Source organism: Puntigrus tetrazona, unplaced genomic scaffold (genome assembly GCF_018831695.1).
Source record: "Puntigrus tetrazona isolate hp1 unplaced genomic scaffold, ASM1883169v1 S000000846, whole genome shotgun sequence".
Lineage (NCBI taxonomy): Eukaryota > Metazoa > Chordata > Actinopteri > Cypriniformes > Cyprinidae > Puntigrus > Puntigrus tetrazona.
Window position 1 is genome coordinate 465001 of NW_025048446.1, and position 17166 is coordinate 482166.

A 17166-nucleotide genomic window follows, 5' to 3' on the forward strand; every position below is an offset into this window, starting at 1 on the left:
TTTGACGTCAGATACAAACTACTCTGGAAAGCACTCGGGTGTTATTTTTAGCACCATCTATAACCTTTACATGGTTAAAGAGGCTTGGAGGGGAGAAGTAAATGAGCCTTTCATGCATATTAACGATACCGTGCTAAAAACTGACCCGACGATAGAGCTTAAAGGTGTAAGTTTGTTTCTTCATCAGAACGGATTTAACAAATTAGCCTCTGCAGTGAATGGGTGCCGTCAGAATGAGAGCTCAAAAAATAATCCACAATATTCCACATCACTACCGGTCCATCAGTTAATATGTTATAAAGCCAAAAGCTGCATGCATCTAAAAAACAAATCCATCGTTAAGATATTTTTGGTGTCAAACTGTCGCGTATGTGCTTTGGACTAATAATTGGGGCTTAATATATGCGCATGTACACAATATGCGCATATTAAGCACAATATCATTTTGAAGTTTGAAGTTAAAAGCATCTTTCCGCTTCTTTGGATGTTAACCGATGGACTGGATCAGCGGGTGGATTGTTGTGATGTTTTAAACTCTCATCCTGACGGCACCCATTCGCTGCGGAGCATCCATTGCCGAGACTGAGAGCGAGCGCGTCAGCAAATTAGCATTTCAGGCGAACTTTCATGTGTAACCGCTACAGATATGTAAAGCTGCTCACCACTATCGAGTGAACAGCCCCGATTCTCACACAGGCCAGCATCGTGTACACCAGCTCTGGAATCATGGGTAAGTAGATGGCCACTTTGTCTCCCTTCTTCACACCTGGATCGCAGAAATAAACATTAATGTAAATCTGAAAGCATTCGTGACAATACCCGCGTCAGAGGTTCAGGCTGAACACGTTTCATTTGCATTCTAGAGATGCTGAGCAAACTCCAGCCCGGAGGAAGAGGAGGAGGAGGAGGAAGGTCTTACCCAACAGCTTCAGCGCATTGGCACATCGGCATACGTTTCTCAACAGCTGCTTGTAGGTGATGGTCTGGTGACGATCGGGTGAGTTTCCCTCCCTGAAGAAAACATTGATCAATATTAAACCATTAGGAAATAATGGATTTGTGGCCTTCATTATGCAATAGTGTGCTGGCCGTTGAACGGACTCCGGGCTACAGAGCACATGAGGCACATAAATACAAAATTTCAATTTTGCTATTCAAAAAAGCTGAATAATGGGGAAAAAAATGTATTTAATACGTTATGACAAATTTTATTATCAGCAGTTTGAGTGAAAAATTGAATGCAACGTCGTTTTTTGTTAACTTAATAAAAAAAAAATTTATAATTAAACTCAGATTAACATGTTTAAATGGAACAAATAAGATTACTCACTAAAATTACTTTTATAGTCTTTACTTTTATACGATATTACTAATATAAACAGTAATATTGTGTATAATGATGTATAACGATACTACAGAAGTAGAAATATTAACGACAACCAAATTCCCCAAATTAAATTCAAAACAGAAAATTCCTAAATATTCTCATAATTATTAAATAATATTAATAATTCAGGATGAATTCAAAATATTAATAAATGCTTGAATAGTATAGAAATAATTCTAAAATAGTGCTGTTTGGCCAAAATGAGAACATTGTAACAATTTAACGTGTTAAAAGTTATGTATATATATATATATATATATATATATATATATATATATATATGTGTGTGTGTGTGTGTGTGTGTGTGTGTGTGTGTGTGTATATATATATATATATATATATGTGTGTGTGTGTGTATATATGTAAAATAACTTATAAATATATAAATATTGCTATGTATAAGAATATTTAAAAATGGAAATATTAAAAAACAAAAAATTCTTACAATTATATTAAACTGAAAGTGTAAAAATTCGAAATATTTCAGTAATAATTCAATAAAAACAATAATAGTTCAACAGTTTAATAATAATAATTAAAAATATTAACTGGCGCTATAAAAGTACGTAAGGAGCTAAAAAATAGCTCAAATATTTTCAAGCTAGAATAGTATTGTTTGTAAAAGCAGACTTTTGGACCTCACTGTACTTTGGCTCCACTGCCTTCATCAGATCTGGACGTCCGTCAGCTGTGCGTGTGGTCAGTGGGCTTCACTTATTGCACAAGTCAATTAAATAGATTGTAATATGGCAGCGTGCCTTGTTAAATTGCACTTTGGACTTAGACAGTATGCTTTTTTTGCGCGTGAGCAAGAGTTTTTAGGTTAGTAGCCGATTCGTGCGCGCAAATTCACGCAGCACAGGAATCACCGAGAAGCTCTCAGCTTCGGTTGGCCGTGCATCTGCACCTCAAAACCAAAAGACCGCGATGGACATCTGACAGGATGAATAGCTTTTAAGGTACGTATGGATGGCAGCACAAAGAATAGACGCTGACCTCTGAGGTTGCACAGTGCATCTGTTTGAGGATAGCCTCTATGTATTGTCCCTTTTAAGAGCCCGTGTGAACTTCCTGTGTCCTCTTTTAGCACTTGATGGTTAATATCTAACCGAAGTGTCGCCTCAGCATGGTTCGCATGCTTCGGTTCTTGGCATCTGTTAGGAGAATATCTGCCAAAAGCACCTCACGTAACGTGCCAGAGAGAGAGAGAGCGTCTAGACTGAAGACTGTAAGAACTACAGCCTCAGGAACCCATGCAAACCTGTTCATCTGGTAGCATTAAAAGGTTTATATTGAGTTGTTTGCCTATTAACATAAAATTATGTTTTGCTTAAATAATAGAGCTTTAAATAATTGCTTTTATATGCGATCCTGGACAAAAAAAAAAAAAAAAAATGTATGCATAATTTTTACATCAAGTTTTCCACTGATGCATGGTTTGTTAGGACAGGACAATATTTGGCTGAGAACTATTTGAAAATCTGAAATATGAAGGTGCAAAAAAACGCGAAATACTAAGAAAATGGCTTGTCTGAATGTTCTTGACAATGCATATCACTAATCAAAAATTATCTTTTGGTATATTCACGGTAGTAAAGAATAGTAAATATTAAAATTAATTAAAATACAATTTTATACATGCATTAATTAATATTACTTTTGACTGTGTTACATTAATTAGAATGCCTAATGCAAAAAACAAATTTAAGGTGAAAATTTAAGGTAATAATGCTAAACAAATTTGGGATTTATGTTATTTTAGTATACAATTTTACACGTTTCGGGTCAAATATGACCTGGATAGGTTTTTGAGAGGTTCAGTTTGTTAGAATATGGTTAAATGGTGGTGACTGATATATGACTTGAGTGGCTCTGTATATAACAGCAGTTATTTGACACCCCTTGTTCCACAAGACTATTAATACCTCAGCGCATAACTAACATGACAACAATGATTATTATAGTGTTGCTGAACCATACGGTATGACATCAAGCTTATAGTTTTATTAAGTACTGAAACGAGTCGTAGGGATGTTCCTCGTGCGTCATTCGTGCAATTCTCACAGGAATCATCTTATCACTCTTTCTAGTGTTTAATCAAGGTGTTATGTGATAGCTGATGTCAAATTCAGGTGACATGGTTCAATACTAATCATCGTCCCGGCCCTGTTTGTCTAAAAGAACCGGAGCTCCTGCCAAGCCTCAAAACTATTTAGACTACTGTATTTAATTATATGAAATTATATATAATTATAAATTATTATGGTTTTAATATTATATTTATTTACATGTAACATGCAACATGTAATTACTTTAATGTTATTATAATAGTAATATTATAATATATTATTTTTAATATTCCAATATATATATATTAATAATATTAAACAAGTTTACATATTTAAAAAAATGCATTAATTAAATTACACATTAAATTACAAAGCAATTAAATTACAAATTAATTTAAGCACATTAAATTACAAAAACTTAAAAGTAAACACTGGTTGAAAAAATATATATTTATATTTTAAATAAATGGTTTAATATATATATATATATATATATATATATATATATATATATATATATATATATATATATATATATATATATATATATATATATACTGTATATATATATACACTGTATATGCATCATCTTAAAACACTAAAAAGATGTATATATTACCAGTAGTAAGCCACTTTCTCTCCCAGGTTCCTCTCATGCACATTTCGGTCAAGGACGTTGTAGCAGATGTTGGTCTTTGCTCCCTCCATGAACTTGATGTAAATGTCCCCCCTATTAACGTCAAAGTTATACTGCAGCATCGGGCCTGGCGGAGGCTTCTTCCAGTAAAACTCTTGAGCAACATCAGCCCAGAACTCTGCAATGCATGGTAAATCAACTCTTTTACTGCATTACCTCACGCCGGAGCGTGCCTCTCATTTACATGCATGCACCGTTACCTTCAGGCTCTTCTGTAGACTTTTTGTATAAGGCAAGATATGCATCAAAGTCTGGCACATGTGCATCAGCGAACAGGCTGACGGAGGGATGGTAGGTCTTCTCCTCCGGCTCCTGAGGTCCAGGAACGACCCTGTTGGTGGAGACTGAAACGGGAGACATCCTTCAGATCTGTGTCAGGATAGATGTCAGTCTGGAGATGAAGCAGATTATTGTGGCTGTGCATGTGCTGTCCACCCTTTAATCATGCCCAGTCTGCTCAGCCCCGCCTCCACCAATCAGAGCGCTCCATTCAGCACTCCTACTTTACCATTGGCTGAGCGGCTGCTCGGCTGCTGATCCCACCGCAGAGGGAGGCGCAGCACGGGTCTGACGGATGATCTGCATGTTTACCCAAACACACACACACACACACACACACACACACACACACAAAAATTAATTTGGCTGCCATAATGAGGACGAGTCATTGGATTCATACAAGGCCTGACAACTCACTAACCCCACGAGAAGACTTTGTAGGGGTTAGTTACTGTTTTAATTGAATAAATAAATGAATTGAATAATACAAACAATTAGTGCTGTCAAACAATTAATCAAAATTGCATCAGAAGTTGCATCCAATTACATCCGTGCCAATTAAAATAAATGCAAATGTATGAAAATATAAACGGAAACTAAATAGAACTATAAATTAGAGTCAGAATCTTTGACTTCCTTTTTCTCATACAGTTCTGAAGTTTTCGTTTAAGCTTTTTCTCGCCATTCTGGCATAAATCTCTCGTGGGGGCGGGGCTAGTAGCGGTGTGTTCTCATTGGCTACTGAGTTTTTGGATCGACAGTTTCTTAAAATGACATATCAAAACATATTTTATCAGTATTTTTCTACACTACATTGTTGAGATGATTTTTTTATTTTTATTTTTAAATAACACAGCCAATGATACTATCATCATCATCATTATCATCATCATCAATCATGGTCGTTATCGGGATACTTACGGTAAGTAGTCTTGATTTAGCCCAATCATTACATATCCTGGTTATCTGCATAAAGTTACAGTCTTCAGTTCTATCATATTTGCTTCGATTAATTCATATGAGAGTATTTTCATTTTTTGGAGTGGACTATCCCTGTAAAGACTAATAAGGCACTCCATTACATCCCATAGTCGTTCACTGTTTTGTAACTTATACTACATGAGCTTTTCATGGATCATATGCATTTTGTTTAGTAATGTAAATTATTCTCCATCACTGTTGAGTTTAATTTAAAACATAATTTTCATTTAGCACCATTACGTTAGGTTTGCCTTTTTTAAGCAACTGCATTGTGTTAAACTGACTTGAAAGAGTTGTGTTTTGGCTAAACTTAATATTTTCATTTGGTTTCAATTAAGTAGGCCAAAACAAAAACCCGAGACCAGACCTTTACACCTAAAGACCATTTGGTTCACATCTCACACACTTATTATTGATTGCATCTGAGATACAGTCACAATGTAAAGAGCTGATTAAAGATACATCTTTAAGTCTCCTCTTTGATCATCTTTCATCACAAAACATACTTTTCACTAATGATGTATACATTTTTTTTGTTTGTTTGTTTTTCATGTTTTTGAGATGTTTTGAGATGTGAAAAAAGGTATTAACTATTTAAAATTATTAAACAATTATGATAATAGCAAGAAACAACAAGAAGCTAACATACACACTAACAGTAAAAGAAAACTTAAAAAAATTTTTTTAATAAAACTGTCATTTACTTTCTATTTTATCTATTTACTTATGAATAATGTTTAGATTTTGATGTAGTAATGATAATGATAATGACAACATTTTTTACTGTATATTTTATGTATAGTAACGTTTTTTTATAACTAAGGAAATAAAAGAAAATACTTATTAAAGATAATGGCCCGCTAACCCTAAAAGACTTTTTGCATTTTTGAATATAGAAATAAAATTTATATAGAAATAATGTTTGCAATTATAATTCATGAAATGAAAAATAATAATAATAGTAATAATGATACCAAACTAACACATACACACTCTAAATATTATTAAAATAACGTGTGTGTGTGTGTGTGTATATATATATATATATATATATATATATATATATATATATATATATATATATATATATATATATATATATATATATATATATATATATATATATATATATATATGCACAAAACACTTCGTTAGGACTACAATTAGCAGTCTGGTATAACCTAGCGTTATTTTATATATTATATTGATTCTCTGCTATTGCATTTGGAAGGATCACAAAACGTACATTCGGTTATGCAGAGCAATGCTGGCTCACGTTTTAGTAACAAAAGCCTGCATTACATTTACAACCCGTTTTAGCATTCAAGCTCAAGTTCTACAAGCGTGCGTGCTTGTCTGTCTTATTTTTGTCTTGTCACGGCATGTCAAGAACACAATGTGCATCTGTGTTTATTTTCGTCAGCCGCTCGGTGATCCATTATTCAGACTCGGCGCTCTGAGCCTCCTCTGCGTGACCAGACCCGCTCAATCGAGCCCGCGCTGCTTGATATCCGCCATTGCTTGTGTTTAGTGTGACCGAGCGCGTTGAAAAGATGTATTTATCTTCAACTCTGCGCTCTGCCGTGTCTTATGCGGTAGGTTTGTTTTATGTGTGTCGAAATCAGATTATTCATGAGCAGGTTGGATAAATTGCATACGAATTATTATTTAAAGCGGCGTTGACATCTGTGCAAGGACATGAAGCTAATGCGCTAACGGCTAATAATGAGGCCTGTTTGTGTTTATATATGTCATTAAAATATGAATAATGTTTAATTCATATTGTGTTTATTAGGCACTGTTTAAAATCCTCACGTATTACAAAAAAATGTTTTTTTAGAAGTTGTTTCTATTCACCCAGACAGGTTGAGTAATCAGTAAATGAACCTGAATCAGTAAATAAGTTAATTTTATTAATTTCAAGTAACTAATACACTACACCCTGTATAAACTAAACAGAAAGCATTATAGAGCGTAAGCATTGCGTACTTGGTGCACAAATTATTATATTGCATTTTTGGTCAGTACATGCAATAAACAAAAAAAGGATGCATTGGTTTAGCAGTTGCACAAGAAGAAAAATAAAATGAGTCGGTTGTTTTCTATTCACTTTACACTTTTTTCTTGTTTTGCAGGCGAGGCAGGTACGTAGTTTGCACCAGACATCGGCTCGAGCTGGAGCAGGAGGAATCTTTGTGGTGAGACCTGACTTTCACATGTTCCTTGCAGTCTTCGTAATGATGCGCATGAGATGCTTGCTATTCAGCATTATCATAAACGTGACCGCACTGATGAGAACAAAACCGAAGTAAATTGAGCTACATCGTTTAATTTAGAGTTGCTTTATTGCTAAATTTGTTTTACAGTGGTTTCAAATTGAGCTTGAAAGACGATAAACTATAAAAACCAGGAGGTCGCACTATTACAAGCCCGATGTATTTGTTGATTATTTTTTTTTTTTTTTTATCATTCTAGCACAGAGACACACCAGACAACAACCCAGAGACTCCTTTTGAATTCACCCCGGAGAACATGAAAGTGAGGGAAATACATTTTTGATATCACGTGTGATCATATTTAATGCATATTTAAATTAGGTTTGTATGGCACAGGTAAGATCAAATGTGTCTCGGATGTGCTGAATACAGATTACAGCTGTGTGGTTATTGTATGATGTGTTCGGCTGCAGAGAGTTGAGGCCATCATGAATAATTACCCAGAGGGACACAAGGCGGCCGCCACTATTCCTGTGCTGGATTTGGCTCAGAGGCAGAACGGATGGCTTCCTATTTCAGCAATGAACAAGGTGAGATGCTTTTTTTGATCGGTAAATAATAATAATGTGTGTGTGTATATGTGTATATATGTGTATGTGTATTTATGTATATATGTATATATGTGTGTGTGAATATATATATGTGTGTGTGTGTATTTATAATTGTGATAAGAGTGATTTAGGTTTTCTGCTGTGATGTCTGGTTTCTCCTGCAGGTGGCAGAGATCCTGGGAATCGCTCCAATGAGGGTTTATGAAGTAGCGACTTTCTACACCATGTTCCTCCGTCAGCCGGTGGGAAAGTACCACATCCAGATCTGCACCACTACGCCCTGCATGCTCTGCGACTCCGACAGCATCCTGGAGGCCATCCAGAACAAACTGGGTGAGCGAGAAGCGTTTCCAGCTCTCCACGGGGACTCCGCTCAGACATCTCACTCGCACGTCACCAACAAACACACTCGCAGTATAAACAAGCCCAAGCCACGCTGCTCAAACATGGGCTGAAATTTGAATATTTGAAGATGCTGGAAAAATACACTAATGGATTGTAATATTGTCATTTTTGAAAAACATTTAGTAAAAAATAAAATCAGGCAGTGATTTTTATTATTTATAACAAATTATTCCTTTAAAATATATCATCTTTAATGTTGTTTTAGTAGCATTGATATACTATTAAAATATTTGTAATATAATACCTAAATATGTAGTTTTAGATGTCTATCGTATTTTCTCTTCTTTATTAGTTTTCATTTTAGTTTTCATCAAACTAAAAATTATGAGAATGAGATATGTAGCCCTCACTTACTATATATATATATATATATATATATATATATATATATATATATATATATAATATAACATAGAATTTGATTTAATAAAAATAAAATAAAAATGCAATTTATACATGTGTAATAATTTACTATTTTATATTTTGTAGTGTAATGACTATGCATTTATTTTTTAGCATTTAATAGGTACCAAAGTCGGTGAGACATTTAAGTAAATATTTTTAATAGCATTTTATTTTAACAATTTTATTTATTTTACAGTGCATTTTTGTCTGTTTTATTATTATTGTTTTTAAATATTTAAATGGCATTTATCTTCTAATGCAAAAACTCATTTTGTAAAAGTTTAATTCACGTTTGTTTCAATTAACAAGCAATGACCGCGTTTAATCATCTGACCAAAAAATGATCTCTTTCGTCAGGCATCAAAGTCGGCGAAACCACAGGAGATAAATTATTCACACTGACAGAAGTCGAATGCCTCGGGGCCTGTGTGAACGCACCGATGGTCCAAATCAATGATAACTATTACGTGAGTATGATCGGAAAGCTGATGTTGAGCGGAAGCTAGTCTTCCTGTCACCTCTAGGGGAGGCAGTTTCTCGAGACGAGCGGCGAGCGTGACCCGTTACTGAGTCTTTAACCAGGGTAAAGGGCATCCTACAGCTCGTGTTCACGCACAGGTCCTTTTTGCTTTAAAGTTGTTTGAGAAAAAAATACCTTGTGATTGGCTGATAATAAATCAGACCGTCTAGTTGATTGGAGAACATACAAACAAACAAACCTTGCACACTGTCGTACATATAATACTAATATTTATCATTATGTACATCATCACTTTATATCGATAGCGCGCGTTGTTTTTGCTGCGCTGTGATTTTTAGTATTCAGGAAGGAATGCAGAACACACAAACATGATGCTAATTATTATAATACTGCTGTTATTATTACCCAATGAAATAATAATGTATTGATGGAGTGCGTTGTTTCTGCCGCGTTCTGATGTTTAATTGTCAAATTTGTTAAAAAAAGAGCTAAGTTAATTTATACAAATATAAATACTAATTATTATAAAACATACTTGTTTTTTGTTGCATTAAGTTAAGAATGCATATTTTACAAACGGGATGTGCATGCATTTAAATGAATAATAGTATTAATACGGAATACTATTAATTTGAATATAAACAATAAAAAATATTTAGATTTTCAGCGTGTATTGTTTTTTTGTTTCATTGTAATTTTAATAGTCAAAAAGCACTTAATGCATAATGTACAAACAAAAGAGCGGTGTAAATAAAATATAAATAGTGCATAGTTTTTTTGCATTCCATTTATTTTGTTAAATTTATTGAAAAAGAATGCAGACATACAACTAAATATAATTGTATTACTACTGCTACTAATTATTATTATTATTATTATTATACACTAATAATAATAATGTAATTAATACAATATTAATGGTGCATAATGCTATTTATGTCTTTCTTTGTATTGTTTTGTCAACAATAAGATCCCTTCTATAAGTCTCCTCATGTTCTGTTTAAATAAAGATGAATGCACTAATTAGATGCGAGTCTGTACGGGTTGTGTACGCGTGTGTTTAGGAGAAGCCCTGTATGACCTGCCATGGCCTCTCACAGCTCTGCGTGATTCACCCACCTGAAATGGGTTAGCGGGTCTCTCTGAAGCTAATCATCCGTTTGGGCGTTCGGCGAGCTCGTCCTTTGATGCTTTCTTCTGGAGGAAGCTCGAGGAACCCAGAGATCAGATCTACACGACTCTTGCTCGTTCCAGATAACGAGCTGCGGTCTGGCTAGAGATCACTCATGTTTACCAATTACGTGCGTTTAGCGTCGCGAACATCCGCGGCGGTTCAACCTGTCGTGAACGGGCTCGCGAGCTTCGTTTAAAGACATTTAGGAACATCTCGGTGGATCCGAAAACAGAACGCGTGTCTACGTATTCGCCGGAGTACAGCCGATGCTCGGGCTCATCTCTTTAACACGGAGATCAGAGAGTAGGGTATGCTGTAATCAATTAATTCTACGTTAACAAGTGTTTCCTGTCTTTCCGGTTTGGTTTGTAGGAGGATCTTAAACCGTCAGACATCGAGCAGATTATTGATGAACTGAAGGCAGGCAGAGTTCCTCCTCCTGGACCCAGGTACCCAAATCTCCCTTCTTTTAATATTACTTGATATATTGTGGTGAAATATAATTTATTAGCGATTTTAAAGAGGCGTACGCATTTCCTCAGATTCTTTATTTGTCCTACGGACTGCAAACATGAGTTTATAGCATCCCCGATTTAAATTTTAGATGCAAATTTATGCAAATTCAACAGCGAAGTAATTCAGAATGTCTGGGCATGATACGTTCATGCATTTAAATCTTTTCTATTGTTAAACATTTAAGTGATCAATTGCTGCTTACTAAGCATGCTGTGCTTTGTTGTATTGGTGACGGTGCATATAAAAGAATTAAATTATTGAATATCATTTCTAGAGAAAAACCTGACTTATTTCAAATTATTATAGTATTTTACATCTTACATTAAACAAATTGACTTGTATTGAATTGTATTGAATGTAATTCATTCCTGTGATCAAAGCTGAATTTTCAGCATCATTACTCGAGCCATGACCCTCTTGAAATCATTCTAATATGCATATTATCTGCTGCTTAATTTCTACTGGGGCTCAATTAATGCATTTATTTGAAATATATATTATGTTTTGTAACAAAATAATGCTTTTACTGTGTGTATGTGTATATATATATATATATATATATATATATATATATATATATATATATATGTATATATATATATATATACACATTATGTGTGTGTGTGTAAATAATGTCAGAAAATAGTGCATACGCATATATAAATATGTGTGCATATTTCAGTCCATTCTTCCATTATATTAGACTTTAAAGAGAAACGGTGGGAATTGTATGTGAAAGCATCTCACATTATTTGTATATAGATGTGGATCTTTTTTATAAATTGTGGCGAAAGCCAAGTGATTTGTTTATCTGGTTCTGAGTCAAGTATAGTCGGGGTGTGAGATCATGGGGGTGTTTGGGACATTCACAGACGCAGGCTTATTAAAAGGATGGACGGTCAACTGTTAGCTGCGAGAGGGCTATGGTTAGCATGCGGTTCTCATTATAGATGCCCCTATTATTTATTTAACCTGTAAAGATAATATGAGGCGACTAGAGATGCAATTAAATAAGTGCGTGATGTGATGTGTGTGTGTGTGTGGTTTAACGAATCGTTTTAATAGATCGTAATGATTTCACTTCCCTCAGGAATGGGCGTTTTTCATGTGAACCTGCCGGAGGTTTAACCTCGCTGTCAGAACCTCCTCCTGGACCGGGCTTTGGCGTGAGACCTGACCTGTAAACGGACCTCCGTGATCTCCAGTCCTTGTAAACATCAGAGGTGTTGTGTATGTAAATAAAATATTATCATTAATTATACCCAACAGAACCGGTGTGATTCTTTTTTTTTTTCTTTTTTTTTTAAATGATGACAAATGCACATAAGGAACAGTTCACCCAAAAATGAACATTCGTCAGATTTGGAGAAATGCAAGGCGGTGAATGGGTGCCGTCGGAACGAGAGTACAAAAAACATCACAATAATCCAGTTCATCGGTTGACGTCTCGCAAAAAACATAGCTTCCGCTTTCACTAAATGTACATTGATGGAGTGGTGTGCATTATTGTGATGTTTTTGGGCTCTCGTTCTGACGGCACCCATTCACTGCAGGGGATCCGTTGGTGAGCGAGTGATGCAAAGCTACATTTCTCCAAATCCGTCTGCGTTACCATTCCTCGATGCAAACGATTTCAATTTAATTACATTTTCCATTTATTATATTCCAGTCTAGTGTAACGCGCCGAACACACAATATCAGACGAGTCGAACACGTTTACTGCAACGGCACTGAAAATACTGGAAATGATTTCACCAGTTATTACGCTTCGTTTTTAGTAATTACGTAGGGTAATTTAACCTCAATTCACATTCTAGTCACTAAAGGCAGCGCACGGCAATAAATAGCAAAACGCAGGCGGATACCATTACAATGCTTTAACCCATCTGTTTATTGATATATGTATATTTATTTTCATTAAAAGCTAATTGGTTTATAGAGGCATACGCCATATGTCTTGGGATATTAGGGCTGTTGCATATTCATCAAAATACGGCCGTTTTATACTTAATTTCGGCATATTCTCGTGCGTGTAAACAAGGTGACGACGAAGGCCTCCACCCCAAATACACTTCTGCGGTATTACAACTAAACGTAACGTAAGCACATGCAGTACTTTGTGTTTATTTGAAATAAACAATGCTTTAAAAAGACATAGATTTTGCCATCCGTGCAGCATAACCTCAGATGCAGGATGTATAAACGAGCCACATCAAAAGAGCGAGCGTTTCTGAGGCTTTTTCCATACAGGACCTAACCATTCACACAGTCCTTCCTTACAAAACCCAAAGTACATGATTGCTATAATCATATACCATGGCATTTATAGTAGTTGGCTGAACATGACAGCAGTGTGTGTGTGTGTGTGTGTGTGTATATATATATATATATATATATATATATATATATATATATATATATATATATATATATATATATATATATATACACTTTATTGTAAGTTATTTTTTATCTATCCAATTTTATGATAGTGAATAAAATGTATATAGAGTTCTGTCAATATTTACTATTATTGGATCAGTCAGGTACAGTTAGTATCCAGTAACAATAAAATAAAAATGTTTAATATTAGCCGCCTAATAAGTCTATGCATTTTATTAACTTTCATTTTTAACAAAGTCATTGAAAACAAACAGGGTTGAAAAAATTATCCAAGTTACACTGTTTTTTTTTTTTTATTCAAGTCAAATATATTAATTAAATTGAATATACATAGGCCAATACTACTACTAGACTATTAAAATTAATAATATCAATACAATAAATAATCACACATTTCTTCCATGTTTTCATTTTAATAGTAAAATAATGTTTGCTTAATTTTCAATAATTAAAAGAAGAAAACACAGGGTTGAAAAAAATATCTAAGTTACTGTTTTATAAGTTATACTGCTTTTTTTTATTCAAGTCAAATATATTAATATCAACGAAAACATAAATGCATTCATTTATACCAACAAACGATTTTATTAAAGTAGAAACTGGCAGGTCACCGCTTTTTCCAGTGTCTTACATAGTTCATAAATCATAATCATGCTGATTTAAGACAACAAACAAACGGCTATTTACATGCATGATTTAGCAATCGTACAAATGGTGATCGCCGCAGAGTATTTTGCTGTTGAGCTTCAAACCAGTTCTGCAGAAGACGGCTACAGTGTCGTGTTTATTCATGTTACGGCCACTTGCGCAAACTAACAGTTACATTTCATGCAACTCACTCAGGTTAGTCCATGCATATGTGTGCAAGCGTGCGTGTGCGTGCGTGCGTGTGTCTAGCCAGCGCCCATCCCCCTCACACACACAGACCAACGTCCTCCCCTGCGATTCGGGCTCGTTCTGCAACATAATACCAGCCCATCCCTCCGCGCATGCGCCAACTCCCCTTTTTCCTACATCGCGTAAATAACCAACTGCGCCACAACAATAATACCCGACGAAAGCGTGACAGCGGGGCTCTGAACCGGCCATCCCAGAATCAAGCACGCCCCACGCGCTCGTGATAACGGAATAAATTACGCCACGCCGGATCGCGCGCGTCGTCAAATACCTTCTCCTTCCCGCGTCTCTCCGACATCAACGTTCCAGAACATTCGCGCGCGCCGCAGCGTCGGACGGAAAGGGTGACGTCACGGTGCGCAGCGTCAGCCCCCCATCCCAGAGAGAGAGAGAGAGAGAGAGAGAGAGAAAAATAATAATGATAAAAATTTCACACAAAAACAAAAATACGACACGGGATGGGCACAAAGTGAATGTATTTCACTTAAAAAAAAAAAAAAAAAAAAAAAAAAATATTTGTAATTATTTTTGACATAACTTAAACTAAAAACGTTAAAATAAAAGACATAACACACAAAAAAGTGAATAAATAAATTAAATTGATCCTTTGCATACAATGAAAATAATACGTATTGATATTTACATACAATTTCAGTATTATATGTATTTGCGTAAAATGTATTGACGAAATAATAATAATAATAATAATAATAAATAAATAAATAAATAAATAAATAAAACAATGAAATGCAATGGTACCTTAAATACATTTAATTAAATAAAACATTACATGAAATATTAAATGCAGTGTAATGTAATAAACGTGTTGATATTGTATGTAGATATGCTATTAAATATTAAAACACCTGTATAAATTATGAATAGAACAGAAATATTAAACAGCAAACATTTCAGAGCGAGCGCGAGCAGGCGCAGAGCGCTTTTTGAGCGCCGCGGATCACGTGGTCCCCCGTCCGCCAATGAGCGCCGCCGCTTTGCGTGTTTTTTCGCTGGGGCTTTTCTTAGAGACGGACTGACGGCGATGTTTTCAAAAGCAGCACCGAGAGACGTCACACAGCCGTAGGGTTAATGTTCAGTTTTCACCCTCCGACTCACACGTTTCTTTTTCTCCAAATCGTCGAGAATCCGCGCTCCGCTGGTGGGTGAATGACGAAGAGGAAGCCGAAGAGCGCTGCGACGGTAAGCGGAAAGTTTCAGTTGTTTTTTTTTTTTTTGTCGCGGTTTACGACTGAGGCAGGAGGAAAACGCGCTGAGTTTTGATACGGAGGGAGCCTGGCCAAGCAGTCCGAGAGCTGGAGCAACAATAACCCGGTGTGTGTGTGGGATTTTCGAGGCTTTTTTGCGTATATCGGCGGCAGCCGGAGCGGGGTCGCGCGCGCGAGCGTTGCTAGTGTGCGGCGTGCATGCGTCAGTGACAGTCGCGTTTTCTGTGCGTTAAACGCGGGTGTGAAGAGCTGGAGGGCCCCGCATGTCTCACAAACCCACTGCAGGCTCATTGTCTGTGCATGAGAGGGGTGGCGCAGACCGCAACGTGATACCGTGTGCCTTGGCTTTCATAATAAACCCGTTTAAGTTGCACCTTTCTGTCAGACGGAACGCGTCGCATTTATTGTAATTTGCATTATTTTCCACCACCCATTTTTCTCCGTAAACGGCTGGATCGCGTCTGGCATCGGTGCGCGGAATGTATGTAAATGCGTTTGTGTAATTATTTCGAAGTGCTTTTATATATCGAGCGTGGTTGCAGCTGCGACGTGCACGAAATATTGTATCCATGCATGCAGCTCTGCTGCGTGTGTGTGTGTGTGTGTGTGTGTGTGGTTTGCACAAAGCTTTATTTGGTGACCGTCCTTCGCGCAGAAACCTTTTGTCTAAAGGACGTACCGAGGCGTCTTCAGCTGTGCAGCGACAGCCAGAAGCATGTCAAATGCAGCTGCATTTCCTAGTGTCTTTCATAGAGATTTTTTGTGATGACATAATACGTTACTACATTGTTTACTATAAGCACAATCTAATTGACACGAATCAGGCTTTTACTGGGAGGCACCACTTCTCACCCACTAGCAACATTTTAGACGTATAATGCAGGCTGTGTGCCTTTAAATACAAAGTTGCGCAGATAATTATATACAAATATAGTATATAACATTGTATATGCTAATAATCACATTTTAATGTGTTTTTTTAATTGCAATTGTTAATTGGCTTTTTTGAGAACATTTGAAAGAAATAGTCCTCTGTATCGAATTTAGATTTTTTAATGTAAACATTAAATTTTTTTTATTTTAGATTTATTATTATTGTTATTATTTTAATTGTTTGAGAACATTTTAAGGAAATAGTCCTCTGTATCGAATTTAGATTTTATGTAAACATTTAAATTTTTATTGTAGATATTATTATTATTATTATTATTATTATTATTATTATTATTATTTATTTAATTTTTTGAATTTTTGACAACATTTTAAGGAAATAGTGCTGTGTATCGAATTTAGATTATTATTATTTTTATGGAAACATTACATTTTTTTATTTTAGATAAAAATATATTTTTATTTTATTATTATTATTATTATTATTATTATTATTATTATTATTATTATTTATTTATTTATTTTTTT

The 17166-nt window shown here is 35.3% G+C and overlaps 3 protein-coding genes across 4 annotated transcripts in view; 2 read left to right on the forward strand and 1 right to left on the reverse strand.

The window, feature by feature from the left end:
• The window catches only part of acss2l (acyl-CoA synthetase short chain family member 2 like), a 12824-nt gene extending 8207 nt beyond the window's left edge, over positions 1-4617 (reverse strand). The window contains exons 1-4 of the mRNA XM_043233499.1: positions 4354-4617; positions 4076-4271; positions 920-1011; positions 663-766 (exon numbers count right to left, since the gene is read on the reverse strand). Coding sequence (XP_043089434.1) covers positions 663-766; positions 920-1011; positions 4076-4271; positions 4354-4513 — 552 coding nt within the window. The 5' untranslated portion in view covers positions 4514-4617. The remainder of the gene's footprint in view (positions 1-662; positions 767-919; positions 1012-4075; positions 4272-4353) is intronic.
• A 2235-nt stretch (positions 4618-6852) lies between these two features.
• On the forward strand, positions 6853-12482 carry ndufv2 (NADH:ubiquinone oxidoreductase core subunit V2). Its single transcript, XM_043233552.1, has 8 exons — positions 6853-7008; positions 7549-7611; positions 7889-7951; positions 8103-8219; positions 8405-8573; positions 9408-9517; positions 11078-11154; positions 12312-12482. Exons 1-8 carry the CDS (start codon positions 6967-6969, stop codon positions 12403-12405), a joined length of 735 nt encoding a protein of 244 aa, XP_043089487.1. The 5' UTR covers positions 6853-6966; the 3' UTR covers positions 12406-12482.
• A 3025-nt stretch (positions 12483-15507) lies between these two features.
• The window catches only part of ankrd12 (ankyrin repeat domain 12), a 45781-nt gene continuing 44122 nt past the window's right edge, over positions 15508-17166 (forward strand). The window contains exon 1 of one of the 2 annotated variants that reach the window (XM_043233507.1): positions 15508-15721. The gene's annotated coding sequence lies outside the window, so the exon portion shown is untranslated. The remainder of the gene's footprint in view (positions 15722-17166) is intronic. The other variant, XM_043233508.1, reaches the window with a different exon arrangement.